A 25,638-nucleotide genomic window follows, 5' to 3' on the forward strand; every position below is an offset into this window, starting at 1 on the left:
CTCTGATGCAATGAGAGCAGTTAACATAATATCCAACTCATAAAGTTCCTCCCATTGCTTGCATTTTGCGCATACACTCCCCCGCTTCTCTTACCCACATATCCAATTGCGGTGATGTGTACAGCCAGCAAGCCACAAAATCCTTTATTATGTTACGCAAAACAGAGTCCTTAAATGGGGGTAGGACTTGGTGACACACCATTTGTAATTGGAGCTGCGTCGCCATCATTCACTTAGTGCAGAGGAACTACTAAACTAAATGCTAAATACTACTACAACTAAAAGCTAAATACTATGTTATACACTCTAATGTAAGCTAATTTACTTATGAGATACTACAAGTATAAACTATATACTTCGCCGGTCTCGTTGACCGAGTGGTTGGCATATCCACTCTCCAGCCAAAAGGCTGCGAGTTCGAATCCCGCCATGGGCATGGATGTTTGTGATTATCTGTGAAAAATACTCGTGGTGCTGGTTGGTGGTAAATGGCATTGGTGTAGTTGCGGTTCGTTGTAGTTGGCGGATTGAGATGGAGAGCTGTAGAGTAGGAGCCCTCCCTCGATGATATTAATAATAATATTAATATCTATACTAAATAACGAAAACTTATCTTCTCTTCCACCACAGATGCATCTAACTCTGACCTCGCCTTCTCAGTAACCCAAAAATAACACAATATAACAACGAAACTTCAAAAGCAGCAAAAACTAAAGAACTTGTGTTACTGAGAAATAAATATAGCACAATTCGTGACAGAAGTCGCACTATACACCATTTAAAAAAAAACTTTTTTTTTACCACAGCTCAAATCCACCGCCACGTCCTTCAGTGACTCTAGCGCCACCAACAAGTGAGGACATTTTTCAATCCTGGAGAATAGAATTTCCAAAATCAATCCCATTTGATACAGTTGTATTTGTTGGAAAATACAAAGTTTGGATAGTTGTGAGGGATCTTGTGTAAAGTAGATAATGAAGGCCCTCATCAGATTATTACACATAATCAGTCAGAGCAAGCGTTTCAATCAAGAGAGTGGAAATAGTAATCAGATAATGGAAGAAAGACACAGAACTATCAAACTTCATCCCATCTGACGGTATTGTAGAGCCATAGGATATGAGGCTGAGGTTGGAATATATGTAGTGCCAATTTAGTTAATTTTTTTTTATTATAAAATTTCACTTAAATACACAGCTGATACATGTTTGTTTTAAGTGAAAATTCTATCAAAAAAAAAAAATTAATTGGCATGCCACATATCTACATAGTATAGAAAATATCACAAAAGTAACCTTTTTCTTATTTCAAGTTTATACACACATATATATTGGGTATGCGAGATCGACAGTTTTGGATCTGATCATTTCATCAGAGGATGCAATTGTGAGTGGGGTTTTACATCTCTCCAGTTGGTGAGATATAAAATACAAAAGTGGGTTGATAATAGTAGTATTCTTTGTGCTTATCAGCATGGGTTTGTTAAAGGATGGTGGTCATGTTTTACAAACTTGTGTATATACTATAACAAGGTGTGAATGTATTGGATAAGCGAAAGGCATATACAGTGGCACACTTAGATACTTAGATTGCACAAAGGCTTCTGACAGACTGCCACACCACATGTTGGTCACTAAACTGAAGTAGATGGGATTGCACGACAGACTAGTGAGTTGGATTGGCGAATGTGGATAGGTATCAGCAAGTTGTGTATATGTGGACACTATCTCGAAACAGGAAAGTCACTAGTGGTGTGCTGCAAGGGTCAGCTATGGAACCAGTGTTATTTAATCTGCATATTAATGATACTGGAATAGGATTAACTGGTGATATACAACTGTTTACAGATGATGAAAAAATTGTGAGAGTGATGAGAAATCAAGCAGATGTTGTGGCTTTACAGAAGGACTTGAATATGGAACTGTTAATTCAATGTTGAAAAGTGTAAGGTTCTGAAATTTGGTAGGTGATGATGGGATGCAAAGTATACACTTTGTGGAAAGTTTTTTGGAGAAAGTTGAGGAGATAAGAGAACTTGAAGTGGCAGATTGTGGCAATAATGCAGAGGAACTTAAAAAGATATTCTGGTTCCATTATATAAGGCCTTGATCAGGCCTCATATGGATTATTGTGCATAGATTTGGTCCCCTGGTTTTCATTATGAGGATATGCTGGAAAGGGTCCAGAAAAGATTAAGGGTATAACTGATCTTTGGGAGAACAGGAGGAAGAGAGAGAGATATAATTGAGACATTTAAGTTGGTAAAGGATTGTTACCAGGTTAAAGTGGAAAAAATTTTTTGCAGAATGGGGGGGGGGAGCAATTAGAACTAGAGGATATACCTGGAAGTTGTATAAGGAGGGTGTGAGTAGGGGGCATAAGGTGTATTTGCATACAGAGTGGATTCTCAGTGGAATGCTTTTGCCAGTCATTGTGGTGAATGCAAATACATTGAAAGAGTTTAAAGTATGGTTTGGGCTTTATGTGTAACAGTGTTTGCCTCCAGCAATGAGTCTTTAGACTCCGTGGCAGTCTGATATTAACAACATTAATAATATATATATATATATATATAAATAACATTTGTTTTTAAAAAAATGTTATGTATTATGTGAATGGGTTGGTTTCTATACCAACTGATATATATGTATATCTATCTAGTTGTCCTGACTGCACTTCAGTTCTGAAGTGAAGTCAGAGAAACTAGAATTTTCAATAGGATGAATCAGGGGTCTTCGATGCATGGCCTGCCGGCCATTTTGAAAAAATAACTACTTAACATTAAAATGCAGTTAAATAAAAAATAATTTCGATGAAGCCCATGGGCCACTAAGCTATCCTGTGGTATTTAGAATTGTGAGATGCTTTCCAGGTTCGCAAGGAACGTTTTGTAAATATTAAATAGACATGCTTCTTCAGCCATCTATCAGTGGCAAGCAGTACTTAAGTACTAGTACTAATGTCGCAGGTAGATGGCTGAAACAGTAGTTCATTCGAGTGTGCTGTCTAGTGCCTTCCAGATACATCTCGAAGGTTCTCGATACTTTGTTATTTTCATATAAATACAAGAGGATCTCATCCACAGTCAGTCAGTCAGTCATGAACAGTGGTGTTCGTCGTATCAGCAATAGCCTATTGTGGTTTTATATTGCCAGACTTTTTTCATTAGTGTGAGACATATTCAGTGGATAATAACCGTTACACGGCCATTTTGGATCATTTTTTGGGTTTACCTTCCAAAAAAGTGTAAATCAAGTGATTCTTGTCAGGTTTTTAATGAAAAGTGGATCAATTTGTACTTTTTTGTGCCGATCAACGATAAGTCAGTGTGTTTAATTTGTCATGAGTCAGTGTCAGTATCAAAAGAATACAATATAAAATGACACAAAGCATGCGTCTAATTTTAATCGCCTTCAAGGGCGGCTTTGTATGGACAAAGTGAACTGTCTCCAAATTGATTTAAAATGCCAGCAGGGTACGTTTAAAAGGCAGAGGGAAGAGAGCAAAGCATATATCAAAGTAAGTTATGCAATAGCTGAAAAAATTGCTAAAAAATCAAAAGCCTTCTTGGATGGCGAGTTTGTGAAAGAGTGTCTCATTGCTGCTGGGGATATTCTGTGCCCAAATAATAAGGAAGTGTTTAAAAAACTGAGTATGTCTGGGATAACTGTAGCACGATGTGTCGAAGAGCTTGCCAATGACATTGAAGGAACTTTAAAAAATGGTAGTCTGAATTTACATCATATTCACTTGCTTTAGATGAGAGTGCAGATGTGAAGGATACAGCACAACTGACTAATTTTGTCCGTGGCATTGATCAACAATTCAATGTGACAGAAGAACTGCTAGCGCTCGTACCTATGAAGGGAATGACGAAAGGCACTGATATTCTTGAAGCCGCCAAGAAAACACTCCAGCGTTTAGACCTCAGCTTAACCAACCTCGAGGGTGTGGTAACTGATGGTGCCCCTGCTATGGTGGGAAAGAACGAAGGGTTTGTTGCACTGCTATGGAAAGAACCGGAACTAGAAGGAAAAGATTTCATCTATTACCACTGTTTAATTCACCAGGAGAATTTGTGCACGAAAACTATTGGATTTGAGAATATCATGAAAGTTATCGTGACTATAGTCAACATTATTAGGGCTAGAGGATTGAATCATTGTCAATTCCAAGAGTTTTTGACCCAAGAGTGTACAAAGCGGATCACGGCGATGTGATTTATTATAGTGATGTGCATTGGTTGAGCAGAGGGAAGGTTCTTTCTTAAAAGAGTCTTTGACTTAAGGAGCAAAATACAGCAGTTCATGCAAACCAAGGGGAATCTGATTGCAGAATTTAATGATCCAAAGTGGATGACAGACTTTGCCTTTGTGACCGACATCTCGTTGCATATGAATGACCTAAATATGCAGCTACAATCCAAAGATCAACTCTGTTTGATCACATCAAAGCTTTTGTGGCCAAGCTCAAACTTTGGGAGGCACAACTTGCAAAAAAAAGACTTAACTCATTTTTAGCTTCTCACCGAGTCCAAATGTTCATCTCTTGATGAATACGCTACAAAATTAGCCGTGTTGCGAAGTGAGTTTGAAGAGAGATTTAGTGATTTTTGTAACCAACAGTCTTCTTTAGATTTATTTTCAATGCCATTCAGTTCAATGCTGACAAAATGCCAGGCTCAGTACATATGGAGCTGCTTGAACAATAAAACAACTCCTCTTTAAGAGAAAAATTATTCAATGTGCCCTTGCTTACATTTTACAAAGAATACATTTCTGAGGACACATTCCCTAATCTTCGCCAGCATGCTTTGAAGATGTGTGCTTTGTTAGGAAGCACATACTTATGTAAGCAGTTCTTCTCCAGAATGAAGCACGTGAAGTCCAAGACAAGAACTCAGATTACGGACCAACATCTTGACAATACTCTGTGCATAGCGACTTCCAACATTGATGCCAACATCGACAAGCTGGTCAAGGAAAAACAATGCCAAGTTGCCCACTGACATTGCAAAAAATGAATGTTTTCTTACTTAAATATAATGAGCCAATAGGCTTCATTTTGGCGATATAAACATTATTTAAATTAAGGGGATATTAAATCCCACATTGTTTTAAAACCGAATAAGAAACTCAAAGATTGTAATCAGAGAGTTTCATGCCGAATATAGTAAACTATAAAAGTATCGGAGCCTGTGTAGCTCAGTGGATGTGGCGTTTGCACACCACCGCGCTAGGCCGCACGAAGGAAGGCTTGGTTTCGAGTCTAGTCGGCGACTAGAGGAAATTTTTCTAAGCCTTTTTTCGACCGGTTCCCGAGTTAGTCGATCTCTGGCACGGGCAAGCAGGTTTTTCCTCCCGGAAACTCGGGTTTTTCGTCCTGTAAACTCAAGAAAATCGACCGTAGAACCCACATTATTTCAGACATTAAATATATTGTGGTAGGATTAGGGACCACGAGATGGCGGCACATTTGAGCCGTCTCTCTTCACTGCGTACCGCTTAATTAGTGATAGCCTTGGGCCATCTGTCTCTGATTGGGTACCAGTGGAGATTGAACTGCCCACTCAGTCTCCAAAAGTTAGATAGGGCTAAATGGCCTTGCCTACTCCCGTATACGGGAATAAAAAGGCGTTAGCTGATTTTTTTTTTTTTTTTGATAAAAGTATCGACGATTACTAGCGTGAGCTAATGCAAGTAGTCCTAGTACGTAGTACAATCTCGGGCAACTCGCATCAAAGGTGGTAAAGTTCTGATCGCTATTCTTGGTATTTTCCATAATGTAAAAATACATTTCCTAGGAAATGTATGCTGTTATTACATTATGGTGGGAGGTCACTACCCAGACCGGTTTCGGCCTTTATTGAGGCTTCATCAGTGAGAAGCTAGACCAAATAAATACCAAAGGGTATGGCGAAAAGAACTTATATACTCTGCTATACGAGTTGTCAAAAAGGTGCAACCATTAAGTTACTTAAATATAAAGAGCCAATAGGCTTCATTTCGGTGATATAAACATTATTTAAATTAAGGGTGATATTAAATCCCACATTGTTTTAAAACCGAATAAAAAACTCAAAGATCGGAATCAAAGAGTTTCATGCCGAATATGGTAAACTATAAAAGCATCGGCGATTACTAGCGTGAGCTAATGCAAGTAGTCCTAGTACATAGTACAATCTCAGACTAGTAATCGCCAATACTTTAGGTATTCTTGACATTGGTAAAAGGAAGGATTCAGGAATGGGTGGAGAGGAATATGTAATTCTATAAGGGGCAGTATGGTTTTGTGTAGGTCTTATTTTAGTAATCTGTTCATCTTTATAATAACATGACAACTCTTTTGAATAAAGGTAGAATTATGATACCACTACTAGACTTTTCAAAGTCTAGTAGTGGTATCATAATGGAACAAAGAGGTATGGATATGAAGCAGGAGATATAAATATGGCTGATGGGCAGACACCAAACAGCAGTATATGGACTAAATGAATCTAGGAAATGATTTAAGGTGAAACTTCCAAATGTTTGTTGATGATGATATAAAACTGGATAGAACAATAGTTAATAAAAATGATATAGAAATGCTGGAGGATGAATTAAACAGGCAAGAAATATGGACAAGGATAACAGCCGCCAGTTTAATGTGGCAAAGTGTAAACGTGTAAGGTCACTAGATTCCTTAGTGGATGAAGAAATAAATTAGAGCAGCGATTGCCAGAATTTTTACTATGGTGGAACCTGTAAAATATTTTTTCATATACCGAGGAACCTTCAATTGATGTAAAAATATATATGTTCACAAATAGATTCTATAATCTCAGCCAAATATAAATGTCAATCCAAATAATGTTAATAATATTTATTCCATAAAAATTACAAATAGCTAAATAACTTTTGTCATACAGATGGTACTTTTGAGTAGTGGTTACCTCTCTCCTCACCTGACTTGTACTTGACTCTGATAATTGTACATCTTCAATTTCACCATTATGTACTTCACTGACATGCTTTCTTTCAAAAACTTTTCCATGAGTCACTAATAAATGGCTGTTTTACCATAGAAAAATATGAAAAAGCAGAATTTCTTCAGTTTTGTTCACAAATAATGCAGAAAATATAATGATAGCAGTTTATTTCTCAATGGAAAAATACAAGTGATCCACCACATGTTCTCAGTTAAAATATGCATGATGTACACAATACTTGGGAGTGTGGCTGTTCATACTGTGATTTGTCACTCAAGAAGGTGGTAGTGCAATAATCATGCTCTACTTGTAAATTAGGGATGGAATAACTGAATATTTAAAAAAAAAACTGACCAATTTTTTTTAACCAAATTTGTTTGCACTTGATGCACTTTAAAATATTTTATTGCTTTTGTTCCTACATAATTCTTGTGGAACTTCTGAAGAGAGAGTTTACAGAGCCCAGTTTGGGAATCACTGGCTTAGAGGATCCGGAGATGAATGACAAGATTGTGATAGGTCTATGGATAATCAAGCTCTACTTGTAAATCAGGGATGGAATAACTGAACATTTTTAAAAAAACTGACCAATTTTTTTTTAAACCAAATGTGTTTGCGTTTGATGCACTTTAAAATATTTTATTGCAGAGAACCTTGTTTTACTAATCTCTCCTCTCCCATTCTGTTTAAGTGACCATACCATTTGAGAATAACTCTGCTAACACATTCCTGGGTGTTAACAGAGCTCTTTCCTAATATCCTCATTTTTAATATGATATTGCCATTGATGCCATCTGTTTACATCCCCTAATCTTTCTCAAGACTCTCATATATGTGGTTTTTAGTCTTTAGTCAGGTGTTTTGTTTCTAACCCAGCTCTCAAATCCATAAGTTAACATTGGTTTAAACACTGTCTTATATACAGCTAATTTAGTATTTGGTCTAATTTCTTTCTTATTCCATATGATTCTTATTTTTAGAGGTACCTGTGGCATAGTATAATTATTAAAAGATCCTACATAAAAAAATCCAACAGATTTTCTTGAAAAAATCAAGGATATAAAAATCAAAGAGTCTGAGTTGTTAGTCAGTTTCGACATTGTTTCTCTGTTTACCAATATTCCACCGACACAGTCAAATTATTATATGAACCATCCAGATATCGCAAAGATTTTCGAATTTGTTATCAATTCAGGTTATTTCAGCTGGAAAAACAAGATCTATAAACAAGTTGAAAGTACTGCCATAGGTAGCCCAAATTGAAACAATTCGAAGACACTATGTTTTCATCCATTCATCCTCAAGCATCTCTTTGGGTATCATTATGTTGATGATGTTTTTGCCATTTGGTCACATACCGAAGATGAGCTTTCCACATTTCTACAACAGCTAAATAGCCGTCACCCATGTATTCAATTCACCATGGAAAAAGAAAATTCTGGTACTTCACCATTCTTGGACATCCTCCTTACTCGAACTTCTTCTGGTACTTTATCTAGAAGCGTCTTTCGAAAGCCCACATTTACTGGCAGATACATTCATAAAACGTCTGCTCACCACACACCTCAAAAATTTGGAATTCTTAAATCTCTAATTAATAGAGCACATAAAGTTTGCTCTTCTCCAGTAATCGTACAACAAGAACTTTACATCATTAAAAAGTTAATGGAATCGAATAATTACAACCCCAATAAAATCCAACAGATAATTGAATCTTATGTTCCATATACCTAAGGTTTCTTCAACAGTCCGCAGAGTTCCAATCCCTTACATTCCAGGAATCTCAGAACCTATACGTAGAATTTTGAAAAAGTGCCAATTGATTCCCACGTATGTTCCTATCAACAAAATTTCCTCTTTATTGCCTTCTACAAAGGATAAACTGTCATCTCTATCTTTGATTGGCATTTACCAAATACCATGTGAATGTGATGTTTCTTATTTTGGACAAACTGGCAGTTCTGTGGAAAAAAGAATTAAAGAACATCAATATTATATTGAATACAACAAACCTCAGAAGTCTGGTCTAGCACAACACAGTATTAACACTACTCATATTATCCAGTGGGATAAAACTATTCTCCTCCATAGATGCAGGTTCAAATATGAACGCCTTTTTAAAGAAAGTTGTGAAGCTATTTCACACCGACCGAATTTAAACTGAAATGATTGTCTCTCTCTCTCTCGAAGATCTGGGAGTCTTTTATTTTATGTAATCAATAAAAAAAAACCAATTATCTTAAAGATTAATTATTATCTTCTATCATTTCCTAGCACGTGGCAACAACTGTATTTTAATAGGTGATCCACCGAATGTTCATTACTTGTATTCATTCCTATAACTGTTTGTGTACTGAGAATGTACTTTAGTTTTAGTATGAAATATCTATACCTTTATTAATTAAAAGTTATTACTGTGGTCTTAGATGTTTCTTTTAATAATTATTCCATATGAATTTATTCAGTCGACTCCTACCATACCAGCTTTGTTGATCCTGTTGTCTATTTCCATATTTAATTTATCATCATCACTAAAAATTGTGGCTAAGCGACTGAAAGGTTCTATAGGTTCCCCATTCATGATGCAGTTGATATTTTCAATCTTTCTGCCTATTTTCATTGTCTTTGTCTTGTCATTGCTGATTTTCATACCAAACTTATTATAGTTATTCAATTTAGTCAGGAATCTTGCAGACTTGTACTGGATTTATTTAAAAGTATAACATCATCAGCGATATACAGTGGAGACGACAGAGACCAAAGAGCACAAGTAGGAGTCATGATTTGGATTCATAACTCCCTTTGAAAACAGTTAAAACATTATAAATTATGGAATGAAAGAATAATAGAAGCTAGAATAAAAATAGATAGAGGCTATTTAACAATAATTGGTATATATGCCTCACAAGAAGGAAGAGAACAGGATAATACTGATTTCTATATTCAGCTACAAAACATATATAATAAAATAAATAAAAATGATTACGTAATTTTAGCAGGAGACTTAATGCAAGAATTGGAAACACGAAAATTAATAATAATATAGAAATACATGGAGAACATACTCTAAACAGGAATGGCAAAAAATTGATTGACTTTGTAGTTTATAAAAATAATGAATTCCTTCTATAAACATAAAGACATTCATAAATATACTTGGGCAGCAAGAGGGTGGAAATCAATATTAGATTATTTTATATTAAATGAAAAGACATCAAAATTTTCATTGCATGTTAGAGTTCACAGAGGATATGAAATAAAGCAGTGAAAAATAAGCAGTGACCACTTCCTTGTTAAAATAAAATTAAGATTACCACCTAAATGGCTACAAGTAACAAGAACAGAAAGAAAATTTGAAACATTTGTTTATAAAACTAGACTATTGAATAACAAATGTACAATGGATTGATATGAACAAAAAATTAACCAATATCTAGATAAAATAAAACAAAATGAAGAAATAGAAACAGAATAGCTTAATATAAAAATGATACTAAATGCAGCAGCAAATGAAAGCTCAGGAAAGACCAAAAAATTCAATACAATTTTTTGGTCTTTCAAAAAACTGAAGATCTGGGATGATACAATCAAAGAAATAATCAAAAAGGAAAAAGAAGCCTATCACAAATGGTTAAGCATTTGTGATAGGCTAATAAAATTTTTCTATTTTATTAGCCTATAATTATATGAAATTCTATTTCATCTTCTAATAAAAGATTAGAAGATGAAATAGAATATAAAAAAATAAGAGCCATAGCTAAAAGAGAAGTCAGAAAAAGACATAGAGAATCATGGAACAAATTTGTTTCTAATTTAGAACATGATTTATATAAAATAAGACCCAATGTATATAAGATTTTGAAACACTTAAATGCAGATACCAAAGAAAACGTTAAATTAAACACCGAATTGAAATTAGAAGAATTTCTAAATTACTACACAGAAATGTGGACAGACAAATATTTTAAAAAAGACAACTGGCAAACAATTAATGAAAATGAAAAGGAAATAACTAAAGAAGAATTAGAAATCAGCCTGAAAGAAACAAGAAACGGAAAGTCACCTGGAGAAGATAAGCTAGGTTCAGAACTATATAAATATGCAGGAACAAGATTCAAAGAAAGACTCTTATTATTTCAAAATAAAATTTATTCAACTGGTATTCCCCCAATAGAATGGAAAAAAGCAATTGTGATTCCTATCTTTAAAAAAGGTAATAGAGATGACCCTAAAAACTATAGAGGTATCAGTATACTAAATTCCTATTTTACAAAATATATAGCAGAATTTTAAATAGTAAACTAATGAAATATTCCAAAAACTTTATTTTAGAAGTACAGAATGGATTTAGAAAAGGATGATCATGTATAGACACGGCCTTTTGCCTAAAATTAATGATAGAGAAAAGAAGAGAATACAATTTAGAAACACATATTGCATTTATAGACTTTGAAAAAGCATTTGACAAAGTTAAAAGAAACATATTATTTAACATATTAAAAGAAAGACAAATACCAAATAATATCCTAAAAGCAGCTTTCACAAGTATATATGAAAATAATCAAATAGAAATAAGATTAAATCACGAGCTATCGTATACGAAAGAGATAAACCAAGGGGTCTGACAGGGATGTCCCCGTTAAGCAACTCTTTTTAATATCTACTTAAATGAAATAATAATAAAATGGAATAAAAATTTACATCAAGGGATTAAACTTTCTCCTACAGTGAACTTAAACACTCTCCTTTTTGCCGATGACCAAATAATAATTACAAATTCTGAAGATAACTTAGACAAAGCTATTTTAGATCTAAATGAGATAGCCAAAGATTATGGTATGGTAATATCAACAGAAAAATCAAAAACTATGGCCTTTAAAGGATAAGATCTAGCAAGAACTAAAATAGTAATAGATAAGATCTTAGAACAGGCGAATTCGTTTAACTACCTAGGATGTATGCTCACATATGAAAATGAAAAAGATATAAACGTAAAAATTGCAAAATATTTAAAAATAACAGGTGTAATTAACTCTATATTTAAACCAAACCTAGTTCAAAAACAAACCAGATTAAAAGTATACAATACATTAGCTCTACAAGTCAATGTATGGAAGTGAAATCTGGACAATAAAACAAAAAGACAAACAAAGATTAATAACAGCAGAAATGAAGTTTATGAGAAAAACCGCAAAGTATACACTATTTGATCACAAAAGAAATGAAGAAATTATGAAAGAATTAAACCAAGAGCTAATAATAGAAAAAATTAAAAAATATAAACACAAATGGATGGAATACGTTCAAAGAATGAAAACAGAAAGCTTACCAAAACAAGCCTTAAAGTACAAGTACAAGGAAAAAGAAAACAGGACGTCCTCCTAAACGATGACTTCTAATGCCGGAACAGGCCATGATAGGCCTAAATCCTTGATACACATGATGATGATGATGATGATGAAGAACATCATCTGCATAGAGTAAAGAGCTGAGATTAATATCTCCAATTTTGATATCGGGTTTAATACTGCTTTCCTTCATAATGTGATCCATATAGATAATGAATAACAGGGGAATAATGTACATCCTTGTCTGACACCAGATTTAATATCAAACCATCTTCCTGTACTTCCTTCAATTCTAACTTCTGACTTACAACTCAAATAAAGACTAGTATTGCTTGATATAACTTTTCTCTCGGCACCTTCTCATATGCCTTTTGCAGGTCTACAAATCTTAAATACAGATCTCTGTTATATTCCCACAATGCCAGCCTGGTTGGCCGAGTGGTCAGCATATCCGCTCTCCAGTCAAAAGGCTGTGGGTTCGAATACCACTGTGGTCATGGATGTTTGTGATGGTCTGTGAAAAAATACTAGTGGTGGTGATGGTAGAGAGTAGTTGGTGGACTGAGTGGTGAAGACAGAGAGTTGTGGAGTAGGTGCCCTCCCTCAAAGAGTTTTTGGACTCCCTGTAGGTGTCACACAATAATAATAATTTCTCAACTATTTGTTGTAAAGTGAAAATCTGATCCTGACAGCCTCTATTCGGCCTGAATTCAGTTTGTTCTTCATCAAACTTCCCTTCCACAATCCTTCTCAACCATTTCTCAAGGCTTGCATAAATCTTATCAGGAACACTCAGTACGGAAATACCTCTGTAATTCTCAAATTCAGTTTTATTTCCCTTTTTTTGTATATAGGTACTAAGAGCTCTACTCCAATCAAATCAAATTCATCCCTCTGTCCAGGCCTTCTGAATTATGCAGTGCAGCCAGTGAAACACTTTATACCTCCTCACTTGAACATTTCTGGTCGAATATCATCTACTCCTCCTGCCTTTCCACATTTCAGGCTTTTGATGGCTTTTCGTACTTCAGTAGATATATGTTTTTGATTGCATGCCTGATGAGTGTTTTTTACCACTGTGCTGTCACTGATTGTTTCATTTAGCAAATTTTCAAAGTAATTACTAAATACATCAAGGATATCTTTTTCTCCCGTTTTCACGTCACCTTTATCATCTCTAACTCCTTTTACAGCATTCTTTCCTCCATTTCTAAGCTTCTTCAACAACCTCCAAAATATTTTTTTGCCACCTTCTTCATATTTATTTTCTATGTTCTTGCCAAAGTTCTCCCATGACTTTTGTTTAGCAAGTTTTACACACTGTTTAGCTTTCTTATATTTGTCTCTGTATTCTCTAAGAGCACAAGCACTTCTGATTTTTCTATCCTTGCAGACAACCTCACCACATGCCTCTCTGGCTGAATCAATCAATGTTTTCTTCAGGGCTTGCCAATGAATCTCCAAGGTTTGATTCCTGTTCTTGAACTCTTTCATTTTTTCTTCAATAATGTTTGTGTATTTTAGTCTACAGTTCACATCTGAGAGCTGCTCAACTTTTATTCACTTTAAAACTTTCTTATAGTACACCCACACTTTAGAGAGCTTCGCTTGGAGACTTACCAAGAATAGTCAATTCATGCTGAAGGGGAGAAAGAAATGAAGGACATATGAATTGGTCACCAACATGCAAAATCACGTGCTTTATAGGTAAAATTTTCCAACTGTTATACAAGCAACATAGTTAACACTTTAAAAACTAGAATGATCATAAAAGAGAAGTTAATTTTCCGACATGTAATAACAAACAACTCATCCCACAATACTCATTAATTACCCTATTATTGGAATGGATTCTCCTTCTGTTGACATGTGCAGAAGTGTCGAAGGGTCTCGAATCTGTGGGCATACCATACATGTTCTTCTTTTCCATATGAAATTCAATTTTATCCTGCTCAAGACTAAATGGTGACCACTTCCAATTTCAAATCCTTTGTACACTTTTTGTCCTGGACCAGTCAGAAAACATCACTATTAACAATAAGACTTTTCTTATTCCTTGCCTCTTCTCTCCAGGTGATTACTAATATTGTGTTAGTAATAACCAGTCCATGTCCTGAAGAAATAATAAACTTAGCCTTGGTAAACAGTGGTACTGAAATTACAACTGGTGGCAAAAAAATCAATAATCTCCAATTTGCCAATGACATTGACCTAACAGCAGAGAATGAACATCAGCTACAAAAATTAATAGACAGAGTTCCTAAGGCACTTAGTGATTATGGATTAAAGATCAGCATTTGCAAATCAAAAAGGATGTCTTCAGGCATTAAGAATATGAAAATTTCAGTTAATGATGAAAAATTGGAAGTAGCAAGATTTAGGAATACAATTTTATTAATACAGACCAGTATTTTACAATAAAAACATTTATTCAAACCTACCAGTTTCGCCAGCAAACTGTCTGGCTTTTTCAAGGCATTACGGAGATATGAAAGTTAGTAAATGCAAATTAAAAGGAACATAAAAAACGTTGTAAACCAAACTAGTATCTATGGTTACACGTTTCGCGTGACAGAGATGACTTATTGTTCTTATTCATTATCATGCATGCGTGTTTGTTGTAGACTTGTAATGTGATTACTGGCTAGCTGTAGTTCACATTGATTGAGAGAGAGGATCAAGTTTTTCCACGAACTGTTTAGAATTACACCCTGATTTCTGTTGAGGTTTCCGTCGGTTATTAGTACTATTGTGGCTTCCTTAAATACATGATGCTGTAGTCATCATCGAGATATGGCATGGAGCTGTTTTGCCAATCTATCGTGTGGTTAGACGTGCAGAAATGATGTGCTAAGCCGGAAGAGATGCTTCTGTTGTGGTTTACATCACAAACATGTTCTTTTTGTCTAATTTCTAAACTTCGTGAGGTTTGTCCAATGTAGGCAAGACCACAGGAGCAGGGAATGTAATATACTCCTAGATATTTGTAGAACGGAACTTTATCTTTTGGAGATCCTAAAACTTGTCTGATGTTGGTGGTTAGTTTGAAGACCACTCTGATGTTGTGGGCTCTTAGTATGCTTGCTATTTGATAAGAAATTGACTTGATGAAAGGTATCACTACAGTAGAAATGTGCTGACGGTGGGATTCTTCTTGTTTGGGGTTGTCATTGTATAGATATTTTTTGATGATGTTTTGAGGATATCCATTTTGTGATAATGTGTTGGCTATTAGTGAGAGTTCATTCTGTGTATCCTCCTCTTCTGATATAAACTTTTTGGCTCTATGTTTCAACATGTGGATAATACTCAGTTTGTGTGACTTGTGATGGTTTGAAGTGTAGTGAAGATATCTTCCAGTATCTGTGGGCTTTCTGTAAATAGATAATTTGACACTGTTAGGTTGTTTTTTTATCAAGATATCTAAAAAATGCAGTTGGTTGTTGTTTTCTACTTCCAGAGCGAATTTTATCTTGCTATGTATTGAGTTGATTTTATCCACAAACGATTTTAGGTTGTCTAAGCTGTCTTGCCATATGATGAATATATCATCCACATATCTCCACCATGGATATGGTCTCGGAGAGATTGCAGAGAGAATTTCTTTTTCAAGTTTTTCCATGAAAAGGTCTGCACAAGATGGTGATAGTGGGCTTCCCATTGCTAGGCCTTCTAATTGTTGGTATATGGTGTTGTTAACCTTGAAGAAATTAGATTGAAGGCAGTGTCTAAACATCTGTGTGATGTCTAGAGGATTTAAGGAAGCCACAATAGTACTAATAACCGGTGGAAACCTCAACAGAAATCAGGGTGTAATTCTAAACAGTTCGTGGAAAAACTTGATCCTCTCTCTCAATCAATCTGAACTACAGCTAGCCAGTAATCACATTACAAGTCTACAACAAACACGCATGCGTGATAATGAATAAAAACAATAAGTCATCTCTGTCACGCGAAATGTGTAACCATAGATACTAGTTTAGTTTACAACGTTTTTTAAGTTCCTTTTAATTTGCATTTACTAACTTTCATATCTCCGTAATGCCTTGAAAAAGCCAGACAGTTTGCTGGCAAAACTGGTAGGTTTGAATAAATGTTTTTATTGTAAAATACTGGTCTGTATTAATAAAATTGTATTTCTGTTATAAAATGACCAAAAATGTATAATTTAAGTAGCAAGATTTACTTACTTGGGAAGCACACAACATAAAGATGGCCAGTTAAAACATGATATTAAAGCATTCATTGCTAAAGCAACTATTGCCATTCAGAGGTTGCAACCACTTTGAAAGAACAATGAAATACAGCTAACTACAAGACTATCTTATCAATATGTTGTTAACTCTGTCTTACTATATGGATGTGAGAGTTGGACTGCTAAAGGAAGATGAGAAAAGACTATTGGCCTTTGAAGTGCTACAGAATTCTTTTGAAGAAATGATCTACATAGACTATACACACAGCACATGTAATAAACAACAAAGTCAGTAGGAAAATCCATTCCATTGCCATAACACAAGCAAATATGATCACCAAAATAAGTTGGCAACAGCTCCAGAGGCTGGGCCATGTGGCTAGATTAGTCAGATAGTTTACCTAAAATAGCATTAGAGGACTTGACTTCCGTAAAAACAACACTGGATGACTAGAATCACCTGGATAGATAATATTAGAAAATGGATTAATTCTTCCTTCTCCACATTGTTAAGGAGATCCCAAGACAGAAACACCTAGAGAGAGAGAGAGAGAGAGAATATGTTAGGACCATCACCTTTATAGTACCCCAATGATCTACATAGACTATGGGTGATTCCTACACCCAGCGTGGGAGTCACATGTGGAAGAAAAAAAAATGCACACATAAGCCACAAAACTGCTACTAGACAGTTAAATGTCTTAAGGGGGGGGTATAAAACTGCAGTTGAATTAGAAAATCAGTATTGGCAGTAAATAAAACTTTAGGATGATGAAGTAAAAAAACATTAGGCTACAGAAGATCAAACAGGCAATATTAGAAATTACATGTTATGCAATCTCTGAACATATGACATTAGAGAAGCCAAATGCATAGATTTCTCCTTTAAGAATGGAGAAGTGAGTAGTTCAGAAAGGTCTGATAAGTAGGCAAGGAAACTAAAAGTTGAATTTCAATTAGGAAAAGCAAATAGCAAATGCGACCTTTTCTAGTACACAGTTCCTCTCTGTATAAAGTTTTTTAACTTGGGTATACTATGTTAAAGATACTAAGCAATTTTATAAGCTAGGTCCACAACTACACCAACGCCATCTACCACCCACCACCACCACTAGCATTTTCACAGCCAATCAAACATCCATACCCACGGTGGGTTTCAAACTCGCAGCTTTTTGGTGACGAAGAAGACAGAAACAAAAAAAGGGAGCAATTCCAACAAAGTGATGTAAAAAAAATCTTGCAGCACTGGGATGTATTGCAAGAATTGGTTAACTAGTGGCATCCAAATCAAGGTGTGTCTGGCTCCCACTGACAAGACCTCAGGCGCAAACTTTGTTTGCACACACTTGGATAAAGTATTAAACTAAATTTATTATAGTCTGACCACCACTAGCATTTTCAGAGACAATCAAACATCCATACCCACAGTGGGTTTCAAACACGTAGCCTTTTGGCGACGAAGAAGACAGAAACAAAAAGGGAACAATTCCAACAAAGTGATGTAAAAAAAATCTTGCAGCACTGGGATGTATTGCAAGAATTGGTTAACTAGTGGCATCCAAATCAAGGTGTGTCTGGCTCCCACTGACAAGACCTCAATATAGGTCGACACCGGTCTGGATAGTGGCCCCTGCCTTTAATGCATAGCATCATACATCTCCGTAAGGGGATGTGCTTTGCATTAGGGGAAAATACTAAGGAAAGTGATCAGAGCTTACTCCACCTTTACCAAGAGTTGCCTCAGACTTGAACTATGTTCAGGTGCAAACTTGACTTACTCGTTGAAAGTTTATGACCTTGCTAATGCTTCTGCCTTGGTATCTCCACTTGGGCCTGGCTCCCACCAAAGAGACCTCAATAAAGGTCTCGAAACTGGTCTGGGTAGTGGCCCTTCCCTTAATGCATAACATTATACATATCCGCAAGGAGATGTGTTTTGCATTGTGGGAGATACTGAGATAGGAGTGTTGGTAGCTTGCTCCACCTTTGCAAGGAGTTTCCCTGTGTTGTACCACTTTATCCCAGTCTTGAAGATACTTTCAGGCGCAAACTGTTTGCACACACTTGGATAAAGGATTAAACTAAATTTATTATAGTCTGACCAAGTGAAAAATAAACTTTCAACATCTTTCTCTAAATCCAGAGTAATTTAATAAAAAGGTGGCACACCTTTTGGCAACTCCTATAGGAGGAGATGACCTTGCTAATGCTTCTGCCTTGGTATCTCCACTTGGGCCTAGCTCCCACTGATGAGACCTGATTTAGCGGCCCCGAGAGAAAGCTCCATGTTCCAGCTCTGCAGTGAAAGTATCCCAGCCTTGGATTCCAGTTTCCAGACCCCGAGAGAGAGAGCTCCTATTACAGTCCTGCTGCCTTGGTAAGAACCCTTTGTCTTTTTTTTTTCTTCTTTGGTTCTTTGTGTTCCCCCTGTACCTAAGTTTAACAGGTTTTTCTTATCTGCAAACAGGGAAAGTTTGGCCTTTTCTACAGGTCTGTCCTTTTGTGGACTTGGATCGTACAAGGGTCTATTCTTCCCTTTTTTTTTTTTTTTTTTTTGAAGTATGTCTTCGGCTCTACCGAGAGAAAGAACCCTCGGGTTCGAAATCGACGCAAGTGTACACAAGAGGACGTTTGCGAAAGCGCTAATTGACTGCGTAGGGGCAGATAATATTTCTGGCTTTACCCCCTAAGGGGGTGGCAGATATCAAGTAGTTTGTAAAAATACAACAACAAGGGAGAAACTACTCAAAGGGGTTGAGTGTGAAGGGAAACTTTGCCATCCTTTTGTCATTGGTAGCATCTCTAAAAAGATGAGAATAGAGCGATTCCCTCTGGAATACCTAGAAGGAGGCAACGACATAATTAATCAAGTCTTTTCGAAATGGGGAACCGTACGAGATGTCCAAGTAGGCAAAGACGCTGACTACCCTGAATGGATGTCGGGGGAAGTCACGTTCTCGTTAACGATGAAAACAGAAGTTCCGAATTTTGTAATGATCGGATCGGCCAGAGTAATGGTGAGTTACCCGGGAGTAAAGAGGCAATGTTTTAAATGTGGAGCCCTGACTCATCTCGGGGCCCAATGTCCGAAGTTAAAGTGTAAGAACTGCCTAACAGCGGGGCATACACTAGCACAGTGCCAATCGGCATGCCTAAAATGCGGCATTAATGGCCATAAAATAGACACCTGTCCGGACAGAAATCTGGCCGAAAAATTGGGAGGCACTATTACGCCCAACACGGAAACAACAGCCCAAAATGTTATTGGCGCAGAACCGAATGATTTCCCCACCCTGAAGGCCGCACATGAGGGAACAACAAAGAATCATGCCGCCACCTCCGAAACACTGCCAAGTACACCAGTGGAGAAGCCTGCAACCAGGAGAGATGAAGGGCAGGAGGAACTGGCCACTGATCAAACCGCCACTACAGACGTAGCAACCGAAAATAACCAGCAGCACCAACAAAACGGAACTATCACTGCAGTCACAATAGACGAGGACACGGAGGCAGTAGATATGGAAATCAACAATGCAGAAACCACACAAAAGAGGCCAGCCAGCCCTGAAGAAGTAAATATTAAAAAATCGAAACAAGGAAGTCCAGCACAAGTTGGAAATATAAAGTCAACTTCAGAACCCACAAAGTTCCCTCACGCAAAGGCCAATGCACTTATATTGCATCTCTTAAAAGATTTCCCCGAGGAGGCGGCGAGACTAAGAAAAGCTATAGAAACATTCGGAGACATTCAACTGATACTCACAGGACAAAACGGGCCAAGAGTCGTCAGTGCAGAACAGAACGATGTGTTTGTCGATAATATAGATGAAATCACTCCTGAAAAGATCATTGGTCTTATCGATGCAGAGGACGACGTGGGACTAGCACTGCACAGAGGCCTCTACATGCTAAACCACGTCCGTGGAGACAAATTAGCAGATCTCATCATTAAAACCCACAACAATAGACAGCAGGAGGATTTAAACCTCGCCTAACAAGTCAGTCGACTCCTAGTATCGATCTGCCAGAGGGAAAAAAAAAAAAAAAAAAAAAAAAAAAATTCTGGTTTGTTTTTTCTTCTTTTTGTCCTCTTTCAGATTAGAATTTTTGTTGTAAAAAAGGTCTATGTCTATTCCACACAGGAGGGGGTATCCTGAGAACCTGGGCTGCGAAGGCTTACACCGAGGCGGTGCAGCTCCTTGTGGGCTGCATCACCCAGGCCAGGCTCTTCCCCCGCTCTTCTCAGTATTAAACTGGTCATTCAGGTTGAAATTTCAGAATTTACCTAGTTTCTTACAAATTGTCATATGTAATTTTTAATGTTATTTACTAGTTCCTCTTTTTCATGTGGTGCTTCTTTCATTTGTTTTTCCCCACTTTCCTCGGGCAGACACCTGAAGAGGTGACTGACCGGGGAAAGCTGAAAAGAACGGATGGAGGGAGATAATGTCGGAGATCTGCTTGGTGCTGACATTTAAGTCAGGCCAAGTAGATCGACTGAGGCCTCTTTTAACTATCTACTACTATCCACTCTATCTTTTCTCCTCCTCTCTCACTATCAAGCTGACTCTCAGCACAACTTTTTTTTTTTTTAAATCTAAAGAGGCCAGTGATGAAAGGCATGAACTCCCATTCTACCTCAATAAAGGTCGAAACTGGTCTGGGTAGTGGCCCTTCCCTTAATCCATAACATTATACATATCCACAAGGAGATGTGTTTTGCATTGTGGGAGATACTGAGATAGGAGTGTTGGTAGCTTGCTCCACCTTTGCAAGGAGTTGCCCGGTGTTGTACCACTTTGCCCCAGTCTTGAAGATACTTTCAGGCGCAAACTTTGTTTGCACACACTTGGATAAAGGATTAAACTAAATTTATTATTGACTTACTCGTCTGTTTGCTTACTTGGGAAAAAAGATTAAAACCTAGCTAATAAAATTGCTTGGTTGTCTTTAACAGTTCCTCTCTGTAATACACATAGTAATATATTAAATAATAACTATAGAATAATACAAATGCCACAGTAAAAAACTTTCTTATTATGTAAATATTTTCTCATATCTCTGAACATCAAGACCAGATCTACCTTATCAAACCTCACAAATCTGGCCTTGCACAACATGGAATCGAAAAAGCTAACCACAGGATCCAATGGCAAAACACTATGCTACTACATAGATAGATATATAAACATGAATGTTTATATAAAGAAAGTGCTGAAGCCTTACTTCATAGACTAATCTAAATCAAAAATTTAATTTAATTTAATTTTAATTTTAGCCCAATAGTTTTTAATTCATGAACATGTGACTGTATACACAGAAGGATTCCCATTTAAACATGTACACTACTGTTTTTTGAATTCAATTCCTTTTGTTGTAAATAGTTGTACTGATGATGTCTTACGATACATAAGAAGAAATATTTACATAATAAAAAAATTATGAATACCCCACAGGTTTCACTACATAAAAAAAATATTACATAATGTTTCAAATATATAAGAATTGCTTTCATTTCTAATACCCTTTTAAGTTCTCTTCGTAATCTATTGTTTTCTGAGACAGCTTTGGAAATTTTTTCATCTACAGTAGCATTTTTCATTACTGATGAACCAAACTTTCCCTTTCTGTTTACATCTTGTACAATACCAGTACTGGGCCCACAGCGTACGGTGTCACATTTCATGTTCACTTGCTTCACATTTTCTGATGGCTATATATATAAAAATTATGCATTTGATAAGCATTATACACACACACACACATATATATATATATATATATATATGAAGATTGATTTACTCGGTTGTTATACATTTTTATAAAAAGATTGAATGACTAAAACTGAGAGAAATGAAAACAAAGTTTATTAGTACTACATAACTAGTTTCAGCTTGTATCAACCTTCATCAGGAGCAAATTAAAAAAGAAGAAATAACCAGTAAAAACATGGAGAATATAACTGCAAACAACATGGAAAATGTTTCCTTGCTTTATTTTATTCTCCTATTAATTTAAATATCTCCTTTGTAATTCAAAGCTTCTGCAGTTGTGATTTTCTAAATCCTAACACTCACATGCCTCTTCGGTTTGCTGATCTTTTAGTTATTTCCTTGATAACCATCAAGTTTTTCTCACTGTTCACCTCAAGCATGCAATCTGTTTCTTTTTTTAAATTCATTTTTTATTCCTAAAGTCTTTAGTAGTTCAATACAACTGAGTTGGTTGTTGTATCTCTTCTTGACTAGTATGTAATCAATCTGGTATCATATAATATCTGGTGATTTCCATGTATAGCATCATTGTGTTGACACTTCAAAAAGTGTATTTCCAACTATAACACCATGTTTACAGAATCTAACAATTGTTCTCTTATATCCTTCCTACCTAGTCCAAATCATTCAGTTTCTTCACATTCACTATCCTCTCCAACCACTCCAATAAAGTTGCTCATTAAAATTAAATTATCTTTAACTGATGTTATTAGCTCCTATATTTGCTCACATGCCTCTTCTATCCTATGATCTTCTGAATTAGTTTGATTGGCATGTATGGAAAGATCCACTGGGTTTGCTGTTAAGATTGTCATTAGTATTCTGTTATTCAGATGATGGGAAAGAAAGTAATTTTTCTTACTTTCTTTCTCCTATCTTTCTTTGGTAACAAATCCACACCATTTTGTCCTTTCTCACTTCTACTAAAGATGATTATACAGCTTCCATTCCAGTAATTGCTACTACCTTTCCATCTGGTTTCACTAACTCTTAAAATTCCTTCATCTTTTTTCCTTGCTTGTTCTTTCGGTACTTCTAATTTTCCTACTTTCAATATAATTCTCACATTCCAAGTTCCAATCTGCATTGGTATTTCTTTACATTTCTGATATACTTCTCTCTCTAAGTAATTTACTGTATTTTGGCCTGGATTCTTAGCACTCCTGTCCTATTAAAGGGATGATGGGAACTCAGGGCCATGGCTTGAAGTTTCCTCTTCATAGTAATATCCTTGGGAAAATAGGGCAGTAGCTTCCCTTTATTTTCTGTGTTACAGTTTTGCAACACCATATTTCTTTCTTTTAAGGTTACACGGTGGTCAGGATTCAAAGTGAAGAGTTTATGGAGACACAGCACGCGGTGTTAGAATAATTACTTTACTTAACATTATTTTTTTAAACAACATTATTTACTTAACTTTCCTAATATTAATGATTGCAACAATATAATTTTGTAGGTAATAACAGTACTGCTGTCTCTTGCTTTTTTCCCCTCCCCACCTGTTAGTATTTAGCTGGAATCAGTGGAATGACTTTCATGCCATTCTGCCAATATCAATATGTTACTTTATTTCTGTTGCCATACAGGCAAAGAATTAAAGCATTGTATTGACATTACCCTCTCCTCTATTTCTCTTTCATTGATATATATATATATATATATATATATATATTAAATCATACTGATATCATGGTTCCGACAGTTTACTTTAAAATCTCTTTCCTCCTGAGATTACTGATCTCTTCAATTTTGCCATCTATACCAGTTACTCCACTTGGAAGAACAACATATAAATGAACAGAGGGCTCTCCCCTCTAGCTAATTTATGTATGGAGTACTTTGAAAAATATGCTATTAATAATGCCATTCTCAAATCCTCTATCTAGCTAAGATACATTGATGATGCAGTTTACATTTGGCCAAATGGCTCAGACACATCAGACTCTTATCTCCTCCACTCAGCAGGCAGAACTCTAGAATCCAGTATACTAAAGAAAAAGAAAATATCAATAGCCATAGATCTTGTAGTATAAAGATAAGGTCATGCAGAATAACAATGTTCCAGTATCCAACTCAAAATCAAATCATAGCTGATTTGGAGTAACACTCCTGTTTCTATCAGATGATAGAAACAGGAGTGTTTCTGGCCCATGGCATTTCTTCAGTGTATCTCTGTGCTACTGTTTGTGACTGTTGAAATTGGTTCAAATAAATGCCATCAAATGAAAATACTTTAACATCGGAGATCCCATCTGTGACATCTGTTACCTATTGAAAACAGTAGAACATGCATTTTACAGCGGCCCCTCTTGCCCTGCATTTTTGGAACATATTATGTAATGTGTTGGGCATTCCATTACTTGCGGGTTCTTTTTCCTAGTACTACCCACCTGTCAGCAACAGAAAGAGAATTTTGATTTAAAATACTATTTATGAAAAGTTAGAAAAAACATACATTTTAAAATCAACAATATGACATAGAAATGCTTTACAACAGTGTATTATGGAAATTTTATTGTTTGGTCAGATGATTTTTATACTTAGAAAGAAATATTCTAGGAGATACCATATTCTTGGCCAGGTGGTATAGACCAGCCACATTATGCAATATTCACCAGCAAAGACAAACTTCTGTCTATTTTTATTATGAGAAGTTTTTTTTAACTGGTTCCATCCTCTTAGTTCACTGTGGTCTTATGATTATTTGCTGCAATGACTGGAGAGCCATCCCAGGCAGAGAAGGCCAACTCCAAGAAGTTAACTTGGATAAGGTTATCAATCATCTTTGCAGTTTAGTTTCAACTGGTCCTTTGGTTGTTCAGCTGCATGACACTGGTGAAAAAGAAAAAATGATAGCTTTTGTCTACATGATGATATAAAAGAGCTGAAGCTTTTTTTCTGTCTCATACTATTCATCTCTTTTCTTTATCCTCATATTATCAGGCTTTCCTGAACCCTATACTAACTATTCTAGGCCAATGATGAACAGGCCTTTCCTTTTGCACCTCAATAAAGGCAAACCAGTCTGGGCAGTGACCCCTTCCCATAATGCACAGCATTATACACGTCTGAAAGTATGTATGCTTTGCATTATGGGATTCTAGGAGTTCATTAGTGTCTGTGTACAAGAAGCTTAGTCACGAAGATACTTAACATGCAAACTTTGTTTACTTATACCTGGATAAAGGATTAAACAAGAATATAATTTTTTGACATCTTTAATTCAAGAAGAAAATGGTTTACTCACACTTCTATCTATCACATAGGTACTTTCTCTGACTGCTAAATCCATCACACATCAGCTCGTCATTCTTAATAGAAATATAGTTTTATTAAATTGTTATTATGAAG

General features: G+C 35.9%; 1 protein-coding gene across 1 annotated transcript in view; it reads right to left on the reverse strand.

The window, feature by feature from the left end:
* LOC150093710 (centrosomal protein of 290 kDa-like) overlaps positions 1-25,638 on the reverse strand; it is a 400,621-nt gene that overhangs the window by 56,271 nt on the left and 318,712 nt on the right. The window contains exon 15 of the mRNA XM_090412504.1: positions 22,038-22,226. Coding sequence (XP_090268630.1) covers positions 22,038-22,226 — 189 coding nt within the window. The remainder of the gene's footprint in view (positions 1-22,037; positions 22,227-25,638) is intronic.

Source organism: Typopeltis vanoorti, chromosome 23 (assembly GCF_054136105.1).
Source record: "Typopeltis vanoorti isolate ZY-2024b chromosome 23, IOZ_Tvanoo_1.0, whole genome shotgun sequence".
Classification (NCBI taxonomy): Eukaryota; Metazoa; Arthropoda; class Arachnida; order Uropygi; family Thelyphonidae; genus Typopeltis; species Typopeltis vanoorti.